This window comes from Pseudophryne corroboree, chromosome 7, assembly GCF_028390025.1.
Source record: "Pseudophryne corroboree isolate aPseCor3 chromosome 7, aPseCor3.hap2, whole genome shotgun sequence".
Lineage (NCBI taxonomy): Eukaryota > Metazoa > Chordata > Amphibia > Anura > Myobatrachidae > Pseudophryne > Pseudophryne corroboree.
The window spans coordinates 180,029,777-180,056,991 of NC_086450.1; the positions used below are offsets into that span (position 1 = coordinate 180,029,777).

A 27,215-nucleotide genomic window follows, 5' to 3' on the forward strand; every position below is an offset into this window, starting at 1 on the left:
GAAGCCTCAGGACAGTCAGGGTCCCAACCCATGCCTGATCCTATGTCGCAGAGGCCGTCAGGGTCTCAGAAGCGCCCACTATCCCAAATTGTTGACACAGATACCGACATGGATTCTGACTCCAGTGTCGATTACGATGATGCAAAGTTACAGCCAAAATTGGCTAAATCCATCCATTATATGATTATAGCAATTAAGGATGTGTTGCACATCACAGAGGAAATCCCAGTCCCTGACAAGAGGGTACATATGTATGGGGAAAAGAAGCTGGAGGTAACCTTTCCCCCCTCACACGAGCTAAATGAGTTATGTGAATAGGCTTGGGAATCTCCAGATAAAAAACTGCAGATTTCCAAAAGGATTCTTATGGCGTATCCTTTCCCGCCAACGGACAGGTTACGCTGGGAATCCTCCCCTAAGGTGGACAAAGCTTTAACACGCTTATCCAAAAAGGTAGCCCTGCCGTCACAGGATACGGCTACCCTCAAAGATGCTGCGGATCGCAAACAGGAGGTTACCCTGAAGTCCATTTATACACATTCAGGTACCTTACTGAGGCCGGCGATCCCGTCGGCCTGGGTGTGTAGTGCTGTAGCAGCATGGACGGGTACCGTGTCTGAGGAAATTGATACCTTAGACAAGGATACTATATTGTTGACCTTGGGGCATATTAAAGACGCTGTCCTATATATGAGAGATGCTCAAAGAGACATTAGTCTACTGGGTTCTAGAATAAATGCTATGTCAATTTCTGCCAGAAGGGTCCTGTGGACTCGGCAATGGACAGGTGATGCCGACTCAAAAAGGCATATGGAAGTTTTACCTTACAAGGGTGAGGAATTGTTTGGGGAGGGTCTCTCGGATCTGGTCTCCACAGCTACTACTGGAAAGTAAAAATTTTTGCCATATGTTTCCTCACAGCCTAAGAGAGCACCGTATTATCAAATGCAGTCCTTTCGATCACAGAAAAACAAGAAAGTCCGAGGTGCGTCCTTTCTTGCCAGAGGCGGGGACAGAGGAAAGAAGCTGCACAACACAGCTAGTTCCCAGGAACAGAAGTCCTCCCCGGCCTCTACAAAATCCACCGCATGACGCTGGGGCTCCCCAGGCGGAGCTAGGCCCGGTGGGGGCACATCTTCGAAATTTCAGCCACAAGTGGGTTCACTCCCAGTTGGATCCCTGGGCAATAGATATTGTGTCTCAGGGATACAAGCTGGAATTCGAGGAGATGCCCCCTCACTGATACCTCAAATCGGCCCTGCCAGCTTCCCCCCACGAGAGGGAAATAGTGTTAACTGCAATTCACAAATTGTATCTTCAACAGGTGGTGGTCAAGGTTCCCCTCCTTCAACAAGGAAGGGGTTATTATTCGACCATGTTTGTAGTCCCGAAACCGGACGGTTCGGTCAGACCTATATTGAATTTAAAATCCCTGAAAAGGTTCAAGTTCAAGATGGAATCGCTGAGAGCGGTCATCGCAAGCCTGGAAGGAGGGGATTAATTGGTGTCTCTGGACATAAAGGATGCATACCTTCATGTCCCCATTTATCCACCTCATCAGGCGTACCTCAGATTTGTGGTACAGCATTGTCATTACCAATTTCAGACGTTGCCGTTTGGTCTCTCCACAGCTCCGAGAATATTTACCAAGGTAATGGCGGAAATGATGGTACTCCTGCGGAAGCAAGGAGTTACAATTATCCCATACTTGGACGATCTCCTCATAAAAGCGAGATCAAGAGAGCAGTTGCTGATCAGCGTAGCACTTTCTCTGGAAGTGTTACGGCAACACGGCTGGATTCTAAATATTCCTACGACTCGTCTGCCTTTCCTGGGCATGATTCTAGACACAGACCAGAAAAGGGTTTATCTCCCGATGGAGAAAGCTCAGGAACTCATGACACTGGTCAGGAACCTATTAAAACCAAAACAGGTGTCAGTGCATCACTGCACTCGTGTCCTGGGAAAGATGGTGGCATCATACGAGGCCATTCCCTTCGGCAGGTTCCATGCGAGGACTTTTCAATGGGACTTACTGGAAAAGTGGTCCGGATCACGTCTTCAGATGCATCGGTTAATTACCCTATCCCCCAGGGCCAGGGTGTCACTCCTGTGGTGGCTGCAGAGCGCTCACCTTCTCGAGGGCCGCAGATTCGGCATTCAGGACTGGGTCCTGGTGACCACGGACGCAAGCCTCCGAGGTTGGGGTGCAGTCACACAGGGAAGAAATTTCCAAGGTCTGTGGTCAAGTCAAGAGACTTGCCTTCACATCAACATCCTGGAACTAAGGGCCATATACAACGCCCTACGTCAAGCGGAGACCCTGCTTCGCGACCAACCGGTTCTGATTCAGTCAGACAACATCACCGCAGTGGCTCATGTAAAGGCACAAGGAGCAGAGTGGCGATGGCGGAAGCCACCAGAATTCTTCGCTGGGCGGAGAATCACGTAAGCGCACTGTCAGCAGTACTCATTGTTCCGGATTGGCCAAGAAGGACTTGGTATCCAGATCTGCAAGAAATGCTCACAGAGGACCCGTGGCCTCTTCCTCTAAGACGGGACTTGTTGCAACAGAGGCCCTGTCTGTTCCAAGACTTACCGCGGCTGCGTTTGACGGCATGGCGGTTGAACGCCAGATCCTAGCAGGGAAAGGCATTCCAGGACGTGACAGCTCAACATTAGCACCGTATTCCGGATGAGGTCATTCCTACGCTGATAAAGGCTAGGAAGGATGTGACAGCTCAACATTATCACCGTATATGGCGAAAATATGTTGCTTGGTGTGAGGCCAGGAATGCTCCTACGGAGGAATTCCAGCTGGGCCGTTTCCTTCACTTCCTACAGTCCGGAGTGAATTTGGGCCTAAAATTGGGTTCCATTAAGGTCCAGATTTCGGCCCTATCCATTTTCTTTCAAAAGGAGTTGGCTTCTCTACCTGAAGTTCAGACGTTTGTAAAGGGAGTGCTGCATATTCAGCCCCCTTTTGTGCCTCCAGTGGCACCTTGGGATCTTAACGTGGTGTTGAGTTTCCTGAAATCCCACTGGTTTGAACCACTCAAAACGGTGGAGTTGAAATGTCTCACGTGGATGGTGGTCATGCTATTAGCCTTGGGTTCGGCTAGGCGTGTGTCAGAGTTGGCGGCTTTGTCACATAAAAGCCCCTATCTGGTCTTCCATGTGGATAGAGCAGAATTGCGGACCCGTCCACAATTTCTGCCGAAAAGTGGTTTCATCCTTTCATATAAACCAACCTATTGTGGTGCCTGTGGCTACTACTGACTTGGAGGATTCCGAGTTACTTGATGTGGTCAGGGCTTTGAAGGTTTATGTAGCCAGAACGGCTAGGGTCAGGAAAACAGAGTCATTGTTTATCCTGTATGCTTCCAACAAGCTTGGTGCTCCTGCTTCAAAGCAAACTATTGCTCGCTGGATCTGTAACACGATTCAGCAGGCTCATTCTGCGGCAGGATTGCCGCTGCCAAAATCAGTTAAGGCCCATTCCACTAGGAAGGTGGGCTCTTCTTGGGCGGCTGTCCGAGGGGTCTCGGCATTACAGCTTTGCCGAGTGGCTACTTGGTCAGGTTCAAACACTTTTGCAAAGTTCTACAAGTTTGATACCCTGGCTGAGGAGGACCTTGTGTTTGCTCATTCGGTGCTGCAGAGTCATCCGCACTCTCCCGCCCGTTTGGGAGCTTTGGTATAATCCCCATGGCCCTTACGGAGTCCCCAGCATCCACTAGGACGTTAGAGAAAATAAGATTTTACTTATCGGTAAATCTATTTCTCGTAGTCCGTAGTGGATGCTGGGCGCCCGTCCCAAGTGCGGACTTCTTCTGCAATACTTGTATATAGTTATTGCTTCAATAAGGGTTAAGTTATGGTTGCATCAGGGTTTGACCTGATGCTCTGTTATTTGTCATACTGTTAACTGGTTGTTATCACATGTTATACGGTGTGGCTGGTATGAATCTTACCCTGGATTACCAAAATCCTTTCCTTGTACTGTCAGCTCTTCTGGGCACAGTTTCTCTAACTGAGGTCTGGAGGAGGGGCATAGAGGGAGGAGCCAGTGCACACCAGAACCTAAATTCTTTCTTAAAGTGCCCATGTCTCCTGCGGAGCCCGTCTATTCCCCATGGTCCTTACGGAGTCCCCAGCATCCACTACGGACTACGAGAAATAGATTTACCGGTAAGTAAAATCTTATTTTCCCTCTTACTTTGAGTTACGTGGAAATGTTTTGCCACAGACTACGCGATTCAGATTTTATTTGTGGATTTTGCAGCCTGAGCATGTCTCTTGTGCATTTGTGAAAACTATCGACTGTAGTTGACTCCACTCTTCTCCCCAATAAACTGACCACTTATAAAGTTTACATGTTGTATATACACAGAGGCAGCTATTTTTGATGCTAGTGACCTCAATGAGGCATGTTGCACATAGTGACGTTACTAGTTCTAGTGAATGAATTGGCTATATTATCATCAGTATTGGCTTGGCATAAAAAATGGCCACCTCCATCATGTATGGGGAAGAGTATACACAACTTGGCCTTAATTGGGGAGAGATGTGCTATTGAGAAGCCACTCTATTTGCCTATACTAACCAATGTGGTCTTCCTTACAGGAGAGTAGAGAATGGGGTGGAGCGAGTTGAGGTGGAGGAGGATGGCCAGCTGAAATCCATCCAGGTGAACGGTAAGGGCATTTTTATAGAGCGTAATTAACCTGTGCAGTGAATATGAAGAGCAGAAGGGGTAGCAGTCACAGGAGTGGAGTCATATATGATGTAAATTGACATTTCTACAGTAACCGTAACAACTAGGAATTCTCAAAATCATAGCAAAATAACTGTAAGCTAGACTGGTATTTGGTGGCATCTAGGACCTATGGTTTGAGAGAAATTAAGTATCTTAGCAATCACACCTCCTAGAGCAGTCATTTTTAAAATCTTGTATAGCTGTAATAATAAAGATTAATGTGAAGCTACCATATTACAGGTTGCCACTACACAGGGGAAATTATGTACAATTATTTGTACTTAGGTTAAAAGTTGTGAGGGCGGTCCTGGTATAAATCCTAGGTTAACTACCAAGCCAGCCAGTCATCAGGAACTTGGTTATGATATCATCTATGGCACAGGTTCTCAAACTCGGTCCTCAGGACCCCACACGGTGCATGTTTTGCAGGTCTCCTCACAGAATCACAAGTAACACAATTAGCTCCACCTGTGGACCTTTTAAAATGTGTCAGTGAGTAATTAATACACCTGTGCACTTACTGGGTTACCTGCAAAACATGCACTGTGTGGGGTCTTGAGGACCGAGTTTGAGAACCACTGATCTATGGAGATGGAGAACAGTGGATAACAGATATGTCAGACTTTGGGGGATCAATGCCAAGTTAAACCTGGGCCTGCATTTTTCTACCATTTTCCCCAGCCACAGAATAAGATGAATATAATTCTATGTAAATGCTTACTTTGAAATTGCAACGAGTTTATCTATGTAATCTGTAACCATTTTTATTTATATAATTTCTATAACTAAGCATTGTACTCCGTTATGTAAATAAAGTGTTACTTTATTAGTCTTTTTTCAGATATGCTCCAGAACCCAGTCATTGAAGAAGCTATTAGAGCACTAATGTCTATGCTATAACTATTAAGCGCTCGCCACGGGTTCTATTCTCCCTCGGGTGGTGGTTTAGACCCACCACCCGAGTGGGAATATCAGGGTCCGGTCGGTATTCCAACCGCCGGCATTTTATTGGCTGTCAGGATTCCGGCATCGGGAGCCTCAACGCCGGGATCCCTACACCCAGTATATTAACTACATCCCGACCATAGTCAGAGTGCAAACTCAGGGATACCTACTTGGCTCCCTGACATGTACATTTTTGTTAATTCTCTAGAATGTCAACTAGGAGTGACAAGATGTGGTAAATTCCGTAGCTGGGCTGGATGGGGCAATACAACTAGATCATTTTTGGACAGAGGAACAATGGATTACTATTGGTCTACATTGTCACGTCTAATGCCAGCAAATAGTATAGTATAGTGCAAATTAAAGGAGACGACAGTCACATAGGCAAAACTTTCATTGAATTTTAGACACATACTGACTAAGATCAAAATATAAAATCATAACCGTGAAACAGATATGCAGTACATACCTCCCCCTATTCAATCTGTACCCCAGTGTAATGTTACACAATACAATTCAACTAGCCAAAGACTTGCTGGCTACAGAGCACGTAGGATATCCAGGTCAGTATATGGCAGATATAGGAAATGAGAAGATACATAACTCAGCGAGGTACATTTGAGAACATAGATGGAGCATTTCAGTGCAAGTTTACAGGTTACGTTTCTACAGTACTGCAAGCACGGGACAGTTTATAAATGGAATCATCTGTGCACTTACTGGGAAATCCAGAAAATATGCCTTGTCGGTGAATATGTATTGGCAGCTCTGAATCTCATTTAAGCGATCCTATATGTAGCTTGCTGCACAGCTATTTTTTGTGTTCATAAATGCACCCTCCCGATAGCTTTGTTACCAAAGGGTTAAATTATAAGCTAACAGTATGTGCTGTTTTGTTGTATTGCAGTTTATATATTGTTCTTTGAAATCTAAATAACTATCTATGTGTGTTAATAAAACATATGAAAGTTACCAGACATTTTTGATCATGTTCCTGGTGCCTATTTTACAGGGGTAGAGGATGAACTTGCCCTTGCACTGGAAATGAGCAAAAGGGATCAGAGAGATGCGCCATCCACCAACACACGGCTCAGAGAGTCCCCATACAACGTACAGCGTACTCGGAGTTCCTCCCCGGCTTATGTGGTGTTGGACAGCGATGATGAAGATGAGGATCTTCAGCTGGCTATGGCTTACAGTCTTTCTGAGATGGAAGCTGCAGGGCAACACCAAGCAGGTGTGAAAATGAAACAGAAAAAAGTGAAAGGACAGCCAGAAGAGGTAGTGGGACAGCACAAAGGGCAGAGACAGGGAGATCAGTCAAGGCACCATCAGATGGTAGATCAGCCCAGGCATCAGCAGGCAGAACATCAGCAAAAGCAAATAGAGGAAGCTGAAAGCAGGGGGGAGCAGGGGAGCTTAAAAACCGAAGACAAAGATGACAAAAAGAGCAAAAGTAGATGTTACATCTGTTAGTGACTCTGGGCTTTAACAAAACCCTACAGCTTATGCAAACATTTGATGTGAGAGTGAGATTTATTTATTTTTTAATCTATATAACAGACCTCTGCCTCTGCAAAGTGTTGCACTTCTTTTTCCTCAGGCAGCTATAGCAGTGGATTATACAGAGTTGACAAGCTTGCGTTTTCTAAAAGCACTTTATGTATTATGTCTTCCTTCCACCTGCCCTGCAAGACATGCAGAGCGCGGCCTCATCTAGTCAGATGGATCTCTGCTGGGCACTTACTCGGGATAGCTTCCCGAAGAGTGCAGTTTCTGGCTGTCTGCTTGTTGCTTTCACTCTGTTACTGTGCGGTTTCACAATTGTGGTCAGGGATGAAGACCCTGATCAACTAGCAAGTGCCTTTGAAAGTTAGAATGTAAATTAGGCATAAATCTCAACTGTACTTAATGGGATAGTGGAACATTGATATCATTTTGTGACATTGCCATCATTTTGTGCCATATAGTTTATGTAATTTATTTACCGGATTCCATTAAAAGAAAATCTTCAGTGTTCTTTTTTTTTTTCATGTCTAGTTGAGAATAAGATGATTTTCAGAGAATTATTATGATTATCTCTACTTCCTGCTATTAGAAAAATAAGCATACTGTATATCAAAGCTGTTTTAACCGATCTTAATTGTGAGCTGGAGACTTCAGATGCTGCCGTTAATCTAGTTTGAAAATATTGTATTCTGAACTCTTACATCCTCCTTCTATCCCTATTGAATAGAACACCGCTTGACAACTACTGTACTGATTTACATGTTGCATCTGTATTCCTGTTCTCTGCAGTACATTTATTACAGCACATAGAAAATTATGATTTTTCAACAAGTGATACTCAGTGTTACACTGTCCCATTAATTATTTGCCTACTGAATGTTTTGCTTTTCTTACTAGGTGTGTTCTGAGAATGGAGTCACACAGTACTGTTATCGTCGCTGGCTGGGGGGGTGCGAGGGGAGCACAAACAGGCTTTCTTCCAACACAATGCACCCTTCCTCTGCGCAGGTTTGGCATGTGGGCTCTACAATCCTGATGGATTCACGGGACCCCTGTCCCATATTCTGCACTGAACTGGAAAAAAACTTACTTTCTTCTTTTAGAACCTGGGGTTGGGAATAAGACTTGGTGAATTTTGAAGGTGCTGGATCTAGGAAATTTATGTGCTGGACTGTGGTGGGGGGGGGGGGGGGGGGGGGGAGGAGAAGCAGGAATGTTTGTGTAATATATATTTATATAAAGGTAAGGTTGTGGAATGAATACATAGCTCCAATAATACTTGCTTTCAGATATGCTTAATAATTGTTACTGAGGAACACTCAATGGACTGACTTCCTGTGACATGGTAGTAAAGGTGTATCACATTAATATAGTCGATCGAGAAAAGATGAATTTGTGTGTATGATGGAAAGTTTATTGGATCTTTACTAAAATAAACCAGACTACTTTTAATAAACTCCTTTTTTTCATTTGTAATTTTCATCTTATATTAAATTGTTAATACATTCATGTAATTGTGATGATATTGGGATGGCGGCAGTCAGAACACAGACAGCAGCATCCCAATGCGCAGGATCCCGACACCTGGATCGTACGTAGGCTAACCCTTCACTCCTACCCCTCTAACCCACCCTTCCCGCAGCCTGACCCCCACCGCCCCCATCTCCCCACATCCTACACCTAACCCTAACTACCCCCCCCCCCCCCTTCCCCCATGGCCTGACTCTAAAGAGTCCCAGCATACTTATGATCGGGATGTCAGCAGTCTGTATTCCGGCGCCAGCTTGTTGATCCATGTCAAGAGCCTGGTGTCAGAATTCTGAACACAGGTATCCTGACCAGATACCCATGTAAATATGAGACACCTGTGGATGTGAAGATCTCCAATGGTACTACAAACTCAACCAGTACATAAGTGTGGTCCGATAAAATCTGATTACATGAGCATTGTAGCTCTATCCCTTAGTGAATTGCACCTGCTTAACTTCATTTCTCTAACGTCCTAAGTGGATGCTGGGGACTCCGTAAGGACCATGGGGAATAGCGGCTCCGCAGGAGACTGGGCACATCTAAAGAAAGCTTTAGGACTATCTGGTGTGCACTGGCTCCTCCCCCTATGACCCTCCTCCAAGCCTCAGTTAGATCTTTGTGCCCGAACGAGAAGGGTGCACACTAGGGGCTCTCCTGAGCTTCTTAGTGAAAGTTTTAGTTTAGGTTTTTTATTTTCAGTGAGACCTGCTGGCAACAGGCTCACTGCATCGAGGGACTAAGGGGAGAAGAAGCGAACTCACCTGCGTGCAGAGTGGATTGGGCTTCTTAGGCTACTGGACATTAGCTCCAGAGGGACGATCACAGGCCCAGCCATGGATGGGTCCCAGAGCCGCGCCGCCGGCCCCCTTACAGAGCCAGAAGACAGAAGAGGTCCGGAAAATCGGCGGCAGAAGACATCCTGTCTTCACCAAGGTAGCGCACAGCACTGCAGCTGTGCGCCATTGCTCCTCAGCACACTTCACACTTCGGTCACTGAGGGTGCAGGGCGCTAGGGGGGGGCGCCCTGAGCAGCAATAAAAACACCTTGGCTGGCGAAAATACATCACATATAGCCCCCAGGGCTATATGGATGAATTTTAACCCCTGCCAGAATCCATAAAAAAGCAGGAGAAAAGTCAGCGAAAAAGGGGCGGAGCCTATCTCCTCAGCACACTGGCGCCATTTTCCCTCACAGCTCCGTTGGAGGGAAGCTCCCTGGCTCTCCCCTGCAGTCACTACACTACAGAAAGGGTTAAAAAAGAGAGGGGGGCACTAATTAGGCGCAGTATTAACAATACAGCAGCTATAAGGGGAAAAACACTTATATAAGGTTATCCCTGTGTATATATATAGCGCTTTGGTGTGTGCTGGCAAACTCTCCCTCTGTCTCCCCAAAGGGCTAGTGGGGTCCTGTCCTCTATCAGAGCATTCCCTGTGTGTGTGCTGTATGTCGGTACGTTTGTGTCGACATGTATGAGGAGAAAAATGATGTGGAGACGGAGCAGATTGCCTGTAATAGTGATGTCACCCCCTAGGGGGTCGACACCTGAGTGGATGAACTGTTGGAAGGAATTACGTGACAGTGTCAGCTCTGTATAAAAGACAGTGGTTGACATGAGACAGCCGGCTACTCAGCTTGTGCCTGTCCAGACGTCTCATAGGCCGTCAGGGGCTCTAAAGCGCCCGTTACCTCAGATGGCAGATATAGACGCCGACACGGATACTGACTCCAGTGTCGACGGTGAAGAGACAAATGTGACTTCCAGTAGGGCCACACGTTACATGATTGAGGCAATGAAAAATGTTTTACACATTTCTGATAATACGAGTACCACCAAAAAGGGGTATTATGTTCGGTGAGGAAAAACTACCTGTAGTTTTCCTGAATCTGAGAAATTAAATGAGGTGTGTGATGATGCGTGGTTTTCCCCCGATAACAACTGATAATTTCTAAAATGTTATTGGCATTATATCCTTTCCCGCCAGAGGTTAGGGTGCGTTGGGAAACACCCCCTAGGGTGGATAAAGCGCTCACACGCTTGTAAGGGCTCTACCCTCTCCTGAGATGGCCGCCCTTAAGGATCCTGCTGATAGAAAGCAGGAGGGTATCCTAAAATGTATTTACACACATACTGGTGTTATACTGCGACCAGCAATCGCCTCAGCCTGGATGTGCAGTGCTGGGTTGGCGTGGTCGGATTCCCTGACTGAAAATATTGATACCCTAGATAGGGACAGTATATTTTTGCCTATAGAGCATTTAAAAGATGCATTTCTATATATGCGTGATACACAGCGGAATATTTGCCGACTGGCATCAAGTCTAAGTGCGTTGTCCATTTCTACCAGTAGAGGGTTATGGACACGACAGTGGTCAGGTGATGCGTATTCCAAACGGCATTTGGAAGTATTGCCTTAATAAGGGGAGGAGTTATTTGGGGTCGGTCTTTCAGACCTGGTGGCCACGGCAACAGCTGGGAAATCCACGTTTGTACCCCAGGTCGCCCCTCAACATGAGAAGACGCCGTATTATCAGGCGCAGTCTTTTCGTGGACAAGCGGGCAAAATGTTCCTCATTTCTGCCCCGTGACAGAGGGAGAGGAAAAAGGCTGCAGAAATCAGCCAGTTCCCAGGAACAGAAACCCTCTCCCACCTCTGCCAAGCCCTCAGTATGACGCTGGGGCTTTACAAGCAGAATCAGGCACGGTGGGGGGCCCGTCTCAATGAATTTCAGCGCGCAGTGGGCTCACTCGCAAGTAGACCCCTGGATCCTTCAGGTGATATCTCAGGGGTACAAATTAGAATTCGAGACGTCTCCCCCTCGCCGTTTTCCTAAAGTCGGCTTTACCGATGTCTCCTTCTGACAGGGAGACCGTTTTGGAAGCCATTCACAAGCTGTATTCCCAGCAGGTGATAATCAAGGTACCCCTCCTGCAACAGGGAACGGGGTATTATTCCACACTGTTGTGGTACCGAAGCCGGACGGCTCGGTGAGACCGATTCTAAATCTAAAATCTTTGAACACTTACATACAGAGGTTCAAATTCAAGATTGAGTCACTCAGAGCAGTGATTGCGAACCTGGAAGAAGGGGACTACATGATGTCTCGGGACATCAAGGATGCTTACCTTCATGTCAAAATTTACCCTTCTCACCAAGGGTACCTCATGTTTATGGTACAGAACTGTCACTATCAGTTCAGACGCTGCCGTATGGATGGTCCACGGCACCCCGGGTCTTTACCAAGGTAATGGCCGAAATGATGATATTCCTTCGAAGGAAGGGAATTTTAGTTATCCCTTACTTGGACGATTCCCTGATAAGGGTAAGATCCAGGGAACAGTTGGAGGTCGGTGTAGCACTATCTCAGGTAGTGTTGCGGCAGCACGATTGGATTCTCAATATTCCAAAATCGCAGCTGGTTCCGACGACTTGTCTTCTGTTCTTAGGGATGATCCTGGACACAGTCCAGAAAAAGGTGTTTCTCCCGGAGGGGAAAGCCAGGGAGTTATCCGAGCTAGTCAGGAACCTCCTAAAACCGAGCCAAGTCTCAGTGCATCAATGCACAAGGGTTCTGGGTAAAATGGTGGCTTCCTACGAAGCAATCCCATTCGGCAGATTCCACACAAGAACTTTCCAGTGGGACCTGCTGGACAAATGGTCCGGGTCGCATCTTCAGATGCATTAGCGGATAACCCTGTCACCAAGGACAAGGGTGTCCCTCCTGTGGTTGTTGCAGAGTGCTCATCTTCTAGAGGGCCGCAGATTCGGCATTCAGGACTGGGTCCTGGTGACCACGGATGCCAGCCTGCGAGGCTGGGGAGCAGTCACACAGGGAAGGAATTATCCAGGGCTTATGGTCAAGCCTGGAGACATCACTTCACATAAATATCCTGAAGCTAAGGGCCATTTACAATGCTCTAAGCTTAGCAAGACCTCTGCTTCAAGGTCAGCCGGTGTTGATCCAGTCGGACAACATCACGGCAGTCACCCACGTAAACAGACAGGGTGGCACAAGAAGCAGGAGGGCAATGGCAGAAGCTGTAAGGATTCTTCGCTGGGCGGAAAATCATGTGATAGCACTGTCAGCAGTATTCATTCCGGGAGTGGACAACTGGGAAGCAGACTTCCTCAGCACGACCTCCACCCGGGAGAGTGGGGACTTCACCCAGAAGTCTTCCACATGATTATAAACCGTTGGGAAAAACTCGACAGGTATTGCGCCAGGTCAAGGGACCCTCAGGCAATTGCTGTAGACGCTCTGGTAACACCGTGGGTGTACCAGTCAGTGTATGTGTTCCCTCCTCTGCCTCTCATACCCAAGGTACTGAGATTGATAAGATGGAGAGGAGTAAGCACTATATTCGTGGCTCCGGATTGGCCAAGAAGGACTTGGTAACCGGAACTTCAAGAGATGCTCACGGAGGATCCGTGGCCTCTACCTCTAAGAAGGGACCTGCTCCAACAAGGACCCTGTCTGTTCCAAGACTTACCGCGGCTGCGTTTGACGGCATGGCGGTTGAACGCCGGATCCTGAAGGAAAAAAGGCATTCCGGATGAAGTCATCCCTATCCTGATCAAAGCCAGGAAGGATGTAACCGCAAAACATTATCACCGCATTTGGCGAAAATATGTTGCGTGGTGCGAGGCCAGTAAGGCCCGACGGAGGAAATTCAACTGGGTCGATTCCTACATTTCCTGCAAACGGGAGTGTCTATGGGCCTGAAATTGGGGTCCATTAAGGTTCAAATTTCGGCCCTGTCAATTTTCTTCCAAAAAGAACTAGCTTCAGTCCCTGAAGTTCAGACGTTTGTAAAAGGGGTACTGCATATACAGCCTCCTTTTGTGCCTCCAGTGGCACTTTGGGATCTCAATGTAGTTTTTTGGGTTCCAAAAGTCACATTGGTTTGAACCACTTAAATCTGTGGAGTTAAAATATCTCACATGGAAAGTGGTCATGCTGTTGGCCCTGGCCTGGGCCAGGCGCGTGTCAGAATTGGCGGCTTTATCCTGTAAAAGCCCTTATCTGATTTTCCATTCGGACAGGGCGGAATTGAGGACTCGTCCTCAGTTTCTCCCTAAGGTGGTTTCAGCGTTTCACCTGAACCAACCTATTGTGGTGCCTGCGGCTACTAGGGACTTGGAGGACTCCAAGTTGCTAGACGTTGTCAGGGTCCTGAAAATATATGTTTCCAGGACGGCTGGAGTCAGAAAATCTGACTCGCTGTTTATCCTGTATGCACCCAACAAGCTGGGTGCTCCTGCTTCTAAGCAGACTATTGCTCGTTGGATTTGTAGTACAATTCAGCTTGCACATTCTGTGGCAGGCCTGCCACAGCCAAAAATCTGTAAATGCCCACTCCACAAGGAAGGTGGGCTCATCTTGGGCGGCTGCCCGAGGGGTCTCGGCTTTACAACTTTGCCGAGCAGCTACTTGGTCAGGAGCAAATACGTTTGTAAAATTCTACAAAATTGATACCCTGGCTGAGGAGGACCTGGAGTTCTCTCAATTGGTGCTGCAGAGTCATCCGCACTCTCCCGCCCGTTTGGGAGCTTTGGTATAATCCCCATGGTCCTTACGGAGTCCCCAGCATCCACTTAGGACGTTAGAGAAAATAAGAATTTACTTACCAATAATTCTATTTCTCGTAGTCCGTAGTGGATGCTGGGCGCCCATCCCAAGTGCGGATTGTCTGCAATACTGGTACATAGTTATTGTTACCAAAAAATCGGGTTATTGCTGTAGTGAGCCATCTTTTCTAGAGGCTCCTCTGTTATCATGCTGTTAACTGGGTTCAGATCACAAGTTGTACGGTGTGATTGGTGTGGCTGGTATGAGTCTTACCCGGGATTCAAAATCCTTCCTTATTGTGTACGCTCGTCTGGGCACAGTATCCTAACTGAGGCTTGGAGGAGGGTCATAGGGGGAGGAGCCAGTGCACACCAGATAGTCCTAAAGCTTTCTTTAGATGTGCCCAGTCTCCTGCGGAGCCGCTATTCCCCATGGTCCTTACGGAGTCCCCAGCATCCACTACGGACTACGAGAAATAGAATTATCGGTAAGTAAATTCTTATTTTAACTTAATTTACTCAGAAGTGATAATGTCAGTTATTACCTTTAAAAGTAAGCTATATACTTATTATGGACTAAGTACGCAATTGGCGCACTGAGTACCGTAAGGGTACGCACTTAGCGTAGCAGACACTAGGCCGTGGGCGCGACGCATGAGCGACACGTACGCTCACGGAATGATACACAGTAAACCTTAGTAATAACACACAGTAAGGGTATGCTTATACTCTAAACCTTGGCAATGTAATACTATAATGATGTAATGCTTATTAACCTTGATAATATAAAAAGCTGTTTGAGCGATTGAGACGCTAAGAAAACCCTTTACAGTAACTAGTGAATACGCAAGACCTTGTTTGGATTTAAAAACCACTCAGGCTCTAACACCTTCGTGGATTGCTTTAGAGTAAAAAGGGGAAAACAATACAGCTTATACACTACAGAACTAACATAAAAATCTAAACAGAATAACAAGGAATAATATGAACAATAGCGAACGATCGCAAACACAAGCAAACAGAATGAGTACACAATGAGAACAAATGGCAAACACAGAGGATAACAAAATGGCTACAGAGAAACTTACACACGTGGGAATGATTCGCAAGCGCGTTCTGGATCCAGCCCTCAGCCTTCAATGTGAAAACCTTGCAGAGAGAGTGAGTGACTGGACAGGCAATGGTGGTCTTTATATACACAGCATACAGTAACAATACAATGGTCCCTATAATCTCATGGTTCATTGGACACAGGAATGTGTCTCTGCATTATAACAAAAGGTCATAGGTGGGTTCAAACAGGTGGGCTGTGTCTCTCCCCAACTGCTGTAGTGGGTGGTATCCTCTGGATTCCCCCCGCATGGATAAGGAACAGCAAATACAGTAAATGTCTATAAACTACTTTTGTACATAACTAAACGCAGGAGCGAGCAATCTCTTCCTAACCAACACCGAAATGTTACCATTAAAATACTCTACAGCTGGATACTAGACACCACCGTTCAACCTTTATCTGACCCTTCCTATCATGCAAAGAGGAATTTCTCTGTCCAAGAACCGTTTAAACTAAACATACTTGCTGACATTGTTAAGGGGAATATTATCTATAAAACACACTATATGGGTTAAATATGCTATGATCGAGTCGCCCGCTACACGCTCACAAACCCTACCGTAAATGCGCATACCACGTGCCAAAGTGCACGGCCGTAGAAGCTCTTTTACGCGCTGTGCGAATATGCGCACGCACGGCAGGGCGTGTGCACGCGCAGCGGGCATGTGCATGGGGTTAGTACAAGGCAAGTGATTCATGATATTTTTCGACTTTGACAGTCCACCCTTTGGCAGTCAACAATAACTGCCACTACCTAAACAATCCAAGCAGAAAAATATATATTACCATGAAATACCTTATTATGATTGGGAGTAGGGAGGAGAGGAGAAGGTGGGAAATGTATGACCTAGTGAGATAGTAAAAAGCATGTATGTATGAAATCCATGTCTGAGGGGTCATGTATCATCGTGCCGTACATGTTCTAAAAATAAGCTTCGAGGTATTGCGAAGTATACATTGAATCCTTCTTATCCCGTATTAAGGGTCTGTAAGTGGGCTAACAAACTCTACCGAGCTCTTTTTGGCTTTTTTAGTTCCAACAAATGGGGTGCACATTAGTTGATGATACATGAAGGGGAGAATATGTGAGTGCTAATATATGTGCCTATATCACCTGTCGACTATGTGTGTCACTACCTGAAGATAGTAGAGATGAAGATAAGAAACATGCGTTATAAATGCATTCTTATGATTATTGTATGTGCTTGTCCTTGGGTGTCTTGTTGGTGTCTTGTCGATGTCTTGTATCTTTGCTGTAAGTGGCAAGCAAAGTTCTTCAAGTGTCCATAAAAGTTAAAGTCTCTAAAAGTTCATCAAATGGCTGTGAAACAGTTCATCAATGGTCTGTATAATGGGTCATCAAAATCTTCTTCCGAGTCGGTGTCTTTTTACCTTGGAGAAAAACAAAGGAGAAACAGGTGAAAGAAACGGACCGTGGAATCACATTTTATCACAGCATTGTCTCGATTGATGGGTCATAAATTAAACTAGTTGTTGTTACAATGCCCTCGCTCCTCAAACTCATCAATTTGGTACTTCGCTTTCAATTCATTAAAATTCGAACACATCTGAATATCAGACCAATCATTATGACAACTACTAGGACACATAAGAGAAATTTCCCTACAGCACCGATAACATTTTGAGCCCATTCTCCTAAACCTGAGAGCCAATTGCGTGGGTTCAACCATGATACCCAGCCGGTCAGTTCATTACCCACAGAAGCAAGGGTAAGGTTGTGTCTCCTTCGGAACTCCCACTTCAATTGCAAGATATCGTCCATCTTTTGATCTATGACCTCGGTTGGGTCCTCAGTGCTGTTTGTGATATACGTACAACACTTTACACCATACTGAGTTGCTAGGGTGACACAATACCCTCCTGTCACTGCTGTGATGTAATTGAGAACCATCCTGTGCTGGATCAGTTCCGTTTTGTAAACTTGCAATTCTCTCCCAGTATACCTGAAGGTGTCATCATACATCTCGGTGATATTGTCTATCAGGTTAGCTAGCGCGGTAATATACCTAAAATTTATAACTCCTCTGGCGGTACGGGTGATATCTAGCGCGAGCAGGAGTTGAATCCCGGTGGATTCGTGGATCAAATCAGAGGCTGCATGCCCTGTCCTGTCTATAAGGTGTCTCTTTACAATGTGTTCGTAATGGGTGTGAGTGTAAGGAGCTTGAGCATTGCGGTGAATGTCTTTCATTCTATCATGGGTAATGGTCATTACTTCCGGTAACACTCTTCCAATGTAATACAATCCCTCTGAGTTTGGGGCAAGCCACTTATACGCCTTCCTCCCACATATGAAATATGCATCATCGGGGAGGACATATGGGACAGAATATGACATCACCATATTACAAACCTTCCAGGTGGAAAATCCTATCCCTAACTCTCTCATCTGACTAGTACACGTATCAGGTTGTATGATATGCACACAGTATCCTGGTGATACTTCTCCAACTCGCATGGGCCTACTTCCTAGAGTGTACCTATACTGGAAATATCTCCCACTGTTGGCTATTTGGCATATAAGCTCTGAGTCTACGGGCATTCTATCGGCTCTGTGTGAGAATGTCATGGTTTGGTTGTTCCATGTCACCTCCCAATTTCCCGGCTTTCGGGGATTGGAAATGTTCAAACATATTAGGGACCTATCCACATGATATTGGTGGAGCTTCAAACTAGGAGGCCTAGAAATATTAAATTTCTTGTCCACCGGTCTCCCACCCCTTAATTCAAGTACCTCATCTATCGTTAAAGCGTATGGCACTAGTCCTGACTTTCTATGACCTTGAGGTACTTGTGAGCACACCCAGCATTCCGTTTGGTTTAAAACCTTGCCCACTAATGAGTGATAGTCACTCAATGGATGACGGTCCATATTGATATTAATGCTGGACTGACATCTCTGGATGCATCCGTCCTCAACTATGTTGTCACAATTCCTACAGATACAATTCTCTTCAGCTAACAATCCTTCACAATGTCTGTTAGTGTCATGGCTACCAGATCGTTTTCTGATACTCGCCTTTGCTCGGTGATTGTGTTGCTCTTGGAATTCTACGAATCCATCCTGGTCATCAGAACCCATTCCAGATCCTTTCTCGACCTCACTGGTACTCTCACCGAAACAGACTGCTCTGGTCAACAACAGGGTCAACAGGAAAACACGGACTGCAGTCTCTTGGGGTGAGTCCATCTTACAGGAGGAGAAAGAGAAAGTTGTAATGGGGGTACCGAAAATAATTGAAGGGAAAGAAAAATGTTACGATAATTGTCCTATAGTCTTGTTGTTCTTCTTGCTCAGGTGTCGTCTCAACAGTGCTGTCTCTCAGTCTTCCCAAAACGAACACTCCAGTGATACGATATTCTTTCCGACTCAGCGATCTTTCTGTAAGGAGCATAAATCTTGCATTACCATTTGTCTAACTGTTGTGTGACATACCATCCGTAAAACATGAAAGAACAAAGAGAGAGAACAATAGAAAAGAAACATTGTCAGATTTCCGTTCACCATCAGGCTGTCACACCAACATGTCCATCGGTATCTCTGCACAGTCTCCCCCACCAGTATTTCCACTCTCCACCCTTTGTGTTTGGCCAGACACAACGATGCTGGTAAGATATACTGGGGTTGGGTAGACCTCTGAAAAGACCAAGTAGACATGTGACGTTTGAGCTGTCTGGTGAACGTCAGAGATGAAAAGGAAATATTTAAAGATAAATCACAGAGTTTACCTGGCCGCCCTTGTGTCTACAAGGAATGACCTACCAATTACATCGACTGTAACCTCAGGCTTACTATCAAGGCTAATAATCAACTTCACTGGCTGCAAATTACAGGTGCGGCCCAAAATGTTTCCTATATGATCCCTGATTACAATTACGTGCGTTATGTCGTTGTCTAGGGGGTTTATATACCTTATGTGGGTCTCTAAACATACAATTCCGTGCATAATGCCCTTCCCTCTGGCAGTTATAACATTTTATCACATTTGACTTACCCACAGGGGTCTGGGGTTTAAGCTGATATGGCTTCGTTGTCAGGGCCTGTCTACTTATTGTCATTTGCTTACCGCCCTGTGACTCCCTGTGTCTTATGATGTTCCGATCATGTTCAATAGCGGTCTCTCTCAAAGCAGCCACCGACATACCTTTCCAATTAGGTTGAGTGGTCTGTACCCTTGTTCTCAACACTTCCTTTAAACCATCCATTAATACAGAAACCGCTACCTCTCTATACTCTACAATGTGAGGTGCAATTATCTGTGCATAACATACAATACCGTACTTACCTGTGGACACGACCTCACCTGACCCTCTGTAAGGGGGCTTGACTACTGCCTTTACCGATTGGGTCATGCCCACCTGGGTGTCTCGTATGATGGCTGCTGGAAAAAGTGCCGACATCGTGCTGGGCTCACTTTCTTGCTTGTAATCCTGAGGGAAGTTTAACATGGGGTGCAACTTGCACGGGTTAGAATTTGTACATTTATCAGTTTTACTTCTATCATTATTACATTTATTACGCTTACTATTATCATCATTAATACATTTATTAAGTGCACTATTATCATCATATCCCAGTATGCCATTCTCTGTAGCCATTGTTTCTCCAGGTGCCATCAGTTTCCTGCTAAGATGGGAACCAGCTGCTTGTGCTAATTCCCTTTGTATCTCACCTTCCTGTTGCCATAAATGTAAACAGTTTGTGTGTCTGATCCTCGGTTTTTGGGATTTTATCAGACATATTCTTCTCCTTAAATTTTGCAAAACCTCAGGATTAAAACTGCCTACCCTAGGGAACTTCTCCCCATCATTCACAGTCATACGTTCCCACTCATTGCATAAAACCTCTGCGTGTGATCCATATTTTTCACACATTATGTACCTCGCCGACCCTGCTGGCCGTGGAATTATATCAACCTGAACCTTGGTTGATCGTCCTTTACTTGAGCAACTGGCCCCCATTCTTTGCAGGTATTGCCTTCTCAGCGAATTCCTACAAAAACCACGTTCTCATAGGTAAGGCGACGGTGAAAGTCCAACGAGTGCCTTCATCCACGTCGACCAATATGCCCACACACTGCTTCAGCGCTGGCGTACTCAACCCAGGGCCCCTATGTAACCTCTATTTACTGGGGCGTGTGGGAGTATGCTACCCTCCCCAGTAAGTATCAGTTGCTGAAGAATTCCTGAGTGATCAGCGAACCTCCCTTAAAATAAAAAAAACCTACACAAATCACGTTAAAATGTACAAATAGTGTTTATGATCCCGCAAAGCGTACGCAAATTGCGTAATGGGTATCAAGGTAACCAACTAATGCACACAATTACATGCGGTACAGTCGCACTGCGTATAAGTAATTATTACTTATCCGCAGAACGACCAGTGGAATCGGTTGTTTAGGCTGCGAAACCTTCAGCCGGAGCGTATTCTCAAAACGGGCCTATATGGGTACTGCGCCAACCCCCAGGGCTGCGCTTACTACCTCTGACCTTTCTTAAGTCAGGGTCTTCAGAAACTTCGTATAGGTACTTTTAACGGATTTCTGACTTTTGCGGACCTTCTGGTCTGCTGTAACACTAATTGCTCCTTTTACCTTATTCACTGTTAACGTGAGATGGCCTTCTCCCACGCCACCACGTGTTCACTTCACGGGTGTCCTCCTACGAGATCTCGAATTCCGGGGTTCACACCAAAGAAAACTTTACTTGCATACACACGCTCTTTCACTTCATATATACTTTGATTTTTCTGTACAGAAAATTTCTTTCGTTCAGGTAACACAGGCTAATCCCAGAGGTAATGCAACGAGAGGAGGATCTTTTTAAACTAAATTTTGGAAACTGAACAAATTTGTGCTATTATCGCGTGGCTTCCGTATCGCTTACTAAAACAATGCTATCGTGTGATTTGTATTTAGTGGGCGTATCCGTACGCACGTTGCGTGATATACGCCACGTGTGTAGGCCTTTGCGTTGCGTACGCTGTCTCGCACTCTGTCAGAGACACGTGTACACAGGCCGGATACGTCCGCAGTAACACAAATAACACGCTTCTATAAATGCAAATGATATTTAACTATAATCGTTTACCTAGCACCACACAGTATCTCCTGTATAACCTTTATAACTGGGTCAGGCTGCGTGCGTGTTTTACAATTACTCCCTTAAGTATTAATCTTACTTTTAACTAAATAGAAACAAATTTTCTCAACACGTGATCAATGCTAATGGCAAACAGAAAGGTAGATATGTGAAAATGCACAAAATGCAGGTCTAAATTAATCTACTAATCAATGCTTCCAATAGTATGATTCATATTGGATAGCTATCTTGCAGAACATACATTGATATAAACCACACACACATAATTATAATATTATATCTATGTACTATTCACTGGTCTCCCGAGACCCATTCACTCCTCTAATTTGCATATGAATGGGCATTTGACTGTCTATGAAGGTGGCCTTTGACTGCCAGGGAAAAAAGCTGTTGCACAGGTTAATTTTCATTTCAATGGCTTATCTTACAACAAGCAGAGTTTAACAGAATCGTGGAGGTAAAGAAGGGGAAAAAAAACGTTTTATATCTGTGTGTCGTTCTTACATCAAATATTCATCTTACTATTAACTTTTATTAAACCCCATCTGAATCTATTTGTAATTGTCTATGGCATGGGTTAAATAAATGCATTGGTAACTCATAAATGGTGATTTCTTTTTGACCAAGGACGGCTGATTATTCCTGAGCAGACTGAAAATCAGCTATTTAGAAAAGAATTGACCTTCCCAAAATGGCCGCTGCTCCTCCCCCTTCCACATCCATGAGGGTTACACAAAATGGAGGACAGACCATGCGGCTTCCTTTGTCACAAATAAAAATCACTATGCAAGCCCCTGAAGTTATTTTAGGCCTGAGTTAAAAAACAACAACACTATATCAAGGCTTTTGCAGCAACTTTTAAATATACTTTTAAACCTACTTAAACAGATAAGCAATCCAATCTGAATCAAACACAATATGACTCATTTGAACCTTGTTTTGCAACAATATGGTCAGATATGCAGAGTACAGGTGTGTGCGTGTGTTACATGTGTTGCGTGCGCAGTTGGCACCAAACAGAAATTAAAACAGATTTAAAAGACAATAGCTTAACGTTCTTACCTTTCGGTTCCGGATCCCACCAGCATCCCTACAAACCAAGCGGAGCAGACGCTTATCTGATCAGCACTACTGTATCCCCAACCACCAAACGGCTAACAGGGGATACTACCTTCCCGCCCTTTGCTGATGGATAAAGTCTGCCTGGTTCCGCTAGGTTGCGGATATGAGGAGGCCCAGATGAATCCCCCAATTGATAATGTCAGTTATTACCTTTAAACGTAAGCTATATACTTATTATGGACTAAGTACGCAATTGGCGCACTGAGTACCCTAAGGGTACGCACTTAGCGTAGCAGACACTAGGCCGTGGGCGCGACGCACGAGCGACACGTACGCTCACGGAATGATACACAGTAAACCTTAGTAATAACACACAGTAAGGGTATGCTTATACTCTAAACCTTGGCAATGTAATACTATAATGATGTAATGCTTATTAACCTTGATAATATAAAAAGCTGTTTGGGTGATTGAGACGCTAAGAAAACCCTTTACAGTAACTAGTGAATACGCAAGACCTTGTTTGGATTTAAAAACCACTCAGGCTCTAACACCTTCGTGGATTGCTTTAGAGTAAAAAGGGGAAAACAATACAGCTTATACACTACAGAACTAACATAAAAATCTAAACAGAATAACAAGGAATAATATGAACAATAGCGAACGATCGCAAACACAAGCAAACAGAATGAGTACACAATGAGAACAAATGGCAAACACAGAGGATTACAAAATGGCTACAGAGAAACTTACACACGTGGGAATGATTCGCAAGCGCGTCCTGGATCCAGCCCTCAGCCTTCAATGTGAAAACCTTGCAGAGAGAGTGAGTGACTGGACAGGCAATGGTGGTCTTTATATACACAGCATACAGTAACAATACAATGGTCCCTATAATCTCATGGTTCATTGGACACAGGAATGTGTCTCTGCATTATAACAAAAGGTCATAGGTGGGTTCAAACAGGTGGGCTGTGTCTCTCCCCAACTGCTGTAGTGGGTGGTATCCTCTGGATTCCCCCCGCATGGATAAGGAACAGCAAATACAGTAAATGTCTATAAACTACTTTTGTACATAACTATACGCAGGAGCGAGCAATCTCTTCCTAACCAACACCGAAATGTTACCATTAAAATACTCTACAGCTGGATACTAGACACCACCGTTCAACCTTTATCTGACCCTTCCTATCATGCAAAGAGGAATTTCTCTGTCCAAGACCCGTTTAAACTAAACATACTTGCTGACATTGTTAAGGGGAATATTATCTATAAAACACACTATATGGGTTAAATATGCTATGATCGAGTCGCCCGCTACACGCTCACAAACCCTACCGTAAATGCGCATACCACGCGCCAAAGCGCACGGCCGTAGAAGCTCTTTTACGCGCAGTGCGAATACGCGCACGCACCGCAGGGCGTGTGCACGCGCAGCGGGCATGTGCATGGGGTTAGTACAAGGCAAGTGAGTCATGATATTTTTCGACTTTGACAGTAGATATTGCACTAGTTTAATATTCCAATTTGCTTGATACAACTTTATTACTTAGTGTACATCTCCCACTTTTTCAGCTCCAGTGTACAATATACGCGTACATACAGTATGTGTGTGTGTGTGTATATATATACGTCCTAGAGGATGCTGGGGACTCCAAAAGGACCATGGGGTATAGACGGGATCCGCAGGAGCTTGGGCACACTGAAAAGACTTAACACTGGGTGTGAACTGGCTCCTCCCTCTATGCCCCTCTTCCAGACCTCAGTTAGACTTTGTGCCCAGGACTGACTGGACACTCACTAGGGGAGCTCTCCTGAGTTTCTCTGGAAAATACTTTTGTTAGGTTTTTTATTTTCAGGGAGACCTGCTGGCTACAGGCTCCCTGCAGCGTGGGAGTGAGGGGAGAGAAGCAGGACCTACTTATTCTTAGTTTAAGGGCTCTGCTTCTCGGCTACTGGACACCATTAGCTCCAGAGGGTTCGATCACTTGGTGCGCCTAGCTGCTTGTTCCCGGAGCCACGCCGTCACCCCCCTCACTAAAGCCAGAAGAAAGAAGTCGGGTGAGTATGAGAAGAACAGAAGACTTCAGGGCGGCAGAAGACTTCAGTAACCAGGTACAGCGCATCGGTAACGCTGCGCTCCATGCTCCCACACACTATTACTGACGGCACTCACAGGGCGCTGGGGGGGGGCACCCTTGGCAGCAGGTTACTGGGGTCCGGGAGCCGGCAGAAGCCTTTTCGGTGCCTCGGCACCGTGTAGCAGACCCCCGCCGGCATTTTCGGATTTTCAAATCTGGCGGGCTGAAGCGCGCCGGGAAGGGGCGGAGCTTAGCCGCGCGGCTCACAGTGCCATTTTTCTCCTCCACACGCGGCTGATGGAGACGCTGGCCCGTGACCTCCACGGCTCCTCTCAAGTAACGGGGAGCTATTCGAAGGGGGGGGGGGCGCAGTTGTGGTGCATTTTTATTATAGTTTAAGCAGCGCTGGTCAAATATATCCCTTGAAGGGATATTAGGGCGCTGGGGTGTGAGCTGGCATACTCCCTCTGTGTCCTCTATCTGGGCTTCATTGTAGGCCTGTCCCCTAGCTGAGACATTCTGTGTGTGTGTCTGTGTGTCGATTAAACGTGTTGGCATGTCTGAGGCTGAATGTTATTCACCGGAGGAGGTTGTTGGAGGAGCGGATGCTGGTCTTGATTTGGGCCTGTCGGCGCAGCCGACACCTGATTTACTCACATTGCTCAGTACAATCAATACGAATGTAGCTTCTTTATCAAAGAGGTTGGATAAGTCTGAGTCACAGTCGCAGGTGTGGAAAAAGTCCATAGAGGAGGCTTTGTCTCAGGTGCAGACCCAATCGGGTTCGCAAAAGCGGCCATTTACTCAAGTGGTAGATACTGATACCGACACGAACTCTGATTCCGAGGTCGATTTCACTGAGGCTGCTTTGCATCCACGGTTAGTGAAGAGTATTCAATACATGATTGTGGCTATAAAAGATGTTTTACACATTTCTGATGAACCGGCGGTGCAGGAAACAAGGATTTGCTTGTTCAAAGGGAAAAAACCTGAGGTGAAGTTTCTCCCCTCTCATGAAATGAATACTCTTTGTGAAAAGGCTTGGGAGTCGCCGGATAAGAGGTGGCAGATTCCCAAGAGGATTTACATGGCGTATCCTTTCCCCTCTGACGACAGGGAAAAATGGGAGTCGTCTCCAAATGTTGACAAAGCTTTATCTCGTTTGTCTAAGAAAGTGGCACTTCCGTCTCCTAACACGGCAGCTCTCAAGGATCCGGCGGATCGCAAGCTGGAGACGTCTCTGAAGTCCATTTTTGCTAATTCGGGTGCATTGCTCAGACCTGCGGTGGTGTCGGTGTGGGTGAGTAGTGCTAAATGGGCTGAGAATTTAGCTAATGATATGGATACCCTTGATAAAGATAATGTTCTTTTGACTCTTGGTTATATCAAGGACGCTGCAGATTACGTGAAGGATGCGGCGAGGGATGTTTGTCTCTTGGGATCAAGAGCCAATGCCATGTTAATATCGGCAAGGAGGACGTTGTGGATCCATCAATGGAATGCGGATGCCGACTCCAAGAGAGCTATGGAAGCTTTACCCTTCAAAGGTAATGTCTTGTTTGGGGACGGCTTGGCGGACCTGGTCTCTACCGTGACGGCGGGTAAGTCCTCTTTTCTTCCCTATGTTCCCACACAACACAAAAAGGCACCACATCAGCAGATGCAGTCCTTTCGTCCCAATATATACAGACGTGGAAAAGGTTCGTCCTTCCTCGCTTCTAAGGGTAAATGAACGGGAAGGAAGTCGCCTGCCGTGTCGGGCGCCCAGGACCAAAAGTCCTCCCCTGCCTCTACCAAGTCCACCGCATGACGCTGGGGCTTCCCTGGGGGAGTCCGGACCGGGGGGGAAGGCCGTCTGCGAGTCTTCAGTCAGGTCTGGATTCAATCAGACCTGGATCCTTGGGTCCTAGAGATTGTGTCTCTGGGATACAAACTGGAGTTTCGGGAGGTGCCCCCTCACCAGTTTTTCATTTCGGCCATACCAGTGTCTCTTCCGGAATGGGAGCTGGTGCTGGCAGCGATACAAAAATTGTGTCAACAGAGGGTCATTGTTCCCGTTCCCCCGTCACAACGGGGGGAAAGGGGTTCTATTCGAGCCTATTTGTTGTGCCGAAGCCGGACAGTTCGGTCAGGCCGATTCTGAATCTAAAATTCCTCAATTCATACTTGAAAGTTTTCAAGTTCAAGATGGAATCTCTTCGAGCTGTGATTTCCAGCCTAGAAGGGGGGGATTTTATGGCATCAGTCGACATAAAGGATGCCTACTTACACGTCCCGATATTTCCTTCGCATCAGGCCTTCCTCAGGTTTGCGATACAGGATTCTCATTACCAATTTCAGACGTTGCCATTTGGGCTTTCCACGGCCCCGAGGATTTTCACCAAGGTCATGGCAGAAATGATGGTTCTCCTTCGCAAGCAAGGGGTTACAATTATCCCGTACTTGGACGATCTCCTGATAAAGGCGAGGTCCAAGGAACAGTTGCTAAGGAGTGTAAATTTGGTGCTGTCGGTGCTGCGAC

General features: G+C 45.8%; 1 protein-coding gene across 4 annotated transcripts in view; it reads left to right on the forward strand.

Annotated features, from left to right (window-relative positions):
• Window positions 1-8,399, forward strand: part of DNAJB2 (DnaJ heat shock protein family (Hsp40) member B2) — a 218,206-nt gene extending 209,807 nt beyond the window's left edge. For 3 of the 4 annotated variants that reach the window (XM_063933842.1, XM_063933843.1, XM_063933841.1), the window contains 2 exons: window positions 4,627-4,697; window positions 6,717-7,723. In XM_063933842.1, the coding sequence (XP_063789912.1) occupies window positions 4,627-4,697; window positions 6,717-7,180 (535 nt within the window). In that variant the 3' untranslated portion in view covers window positions 7,181-7,723. Of the gene's footprint in view, window positions 1-4,626; window positions 4,698-6,716; window positions 7,724-8,110 lie in introns of those variants that run through there. The other variant, XM_063933844.1, reaches the window with a different exon arrangement.
• The last annotated feature ends 18,816 nt before the right edge of the window (window positions 8,400-27,215 follow it).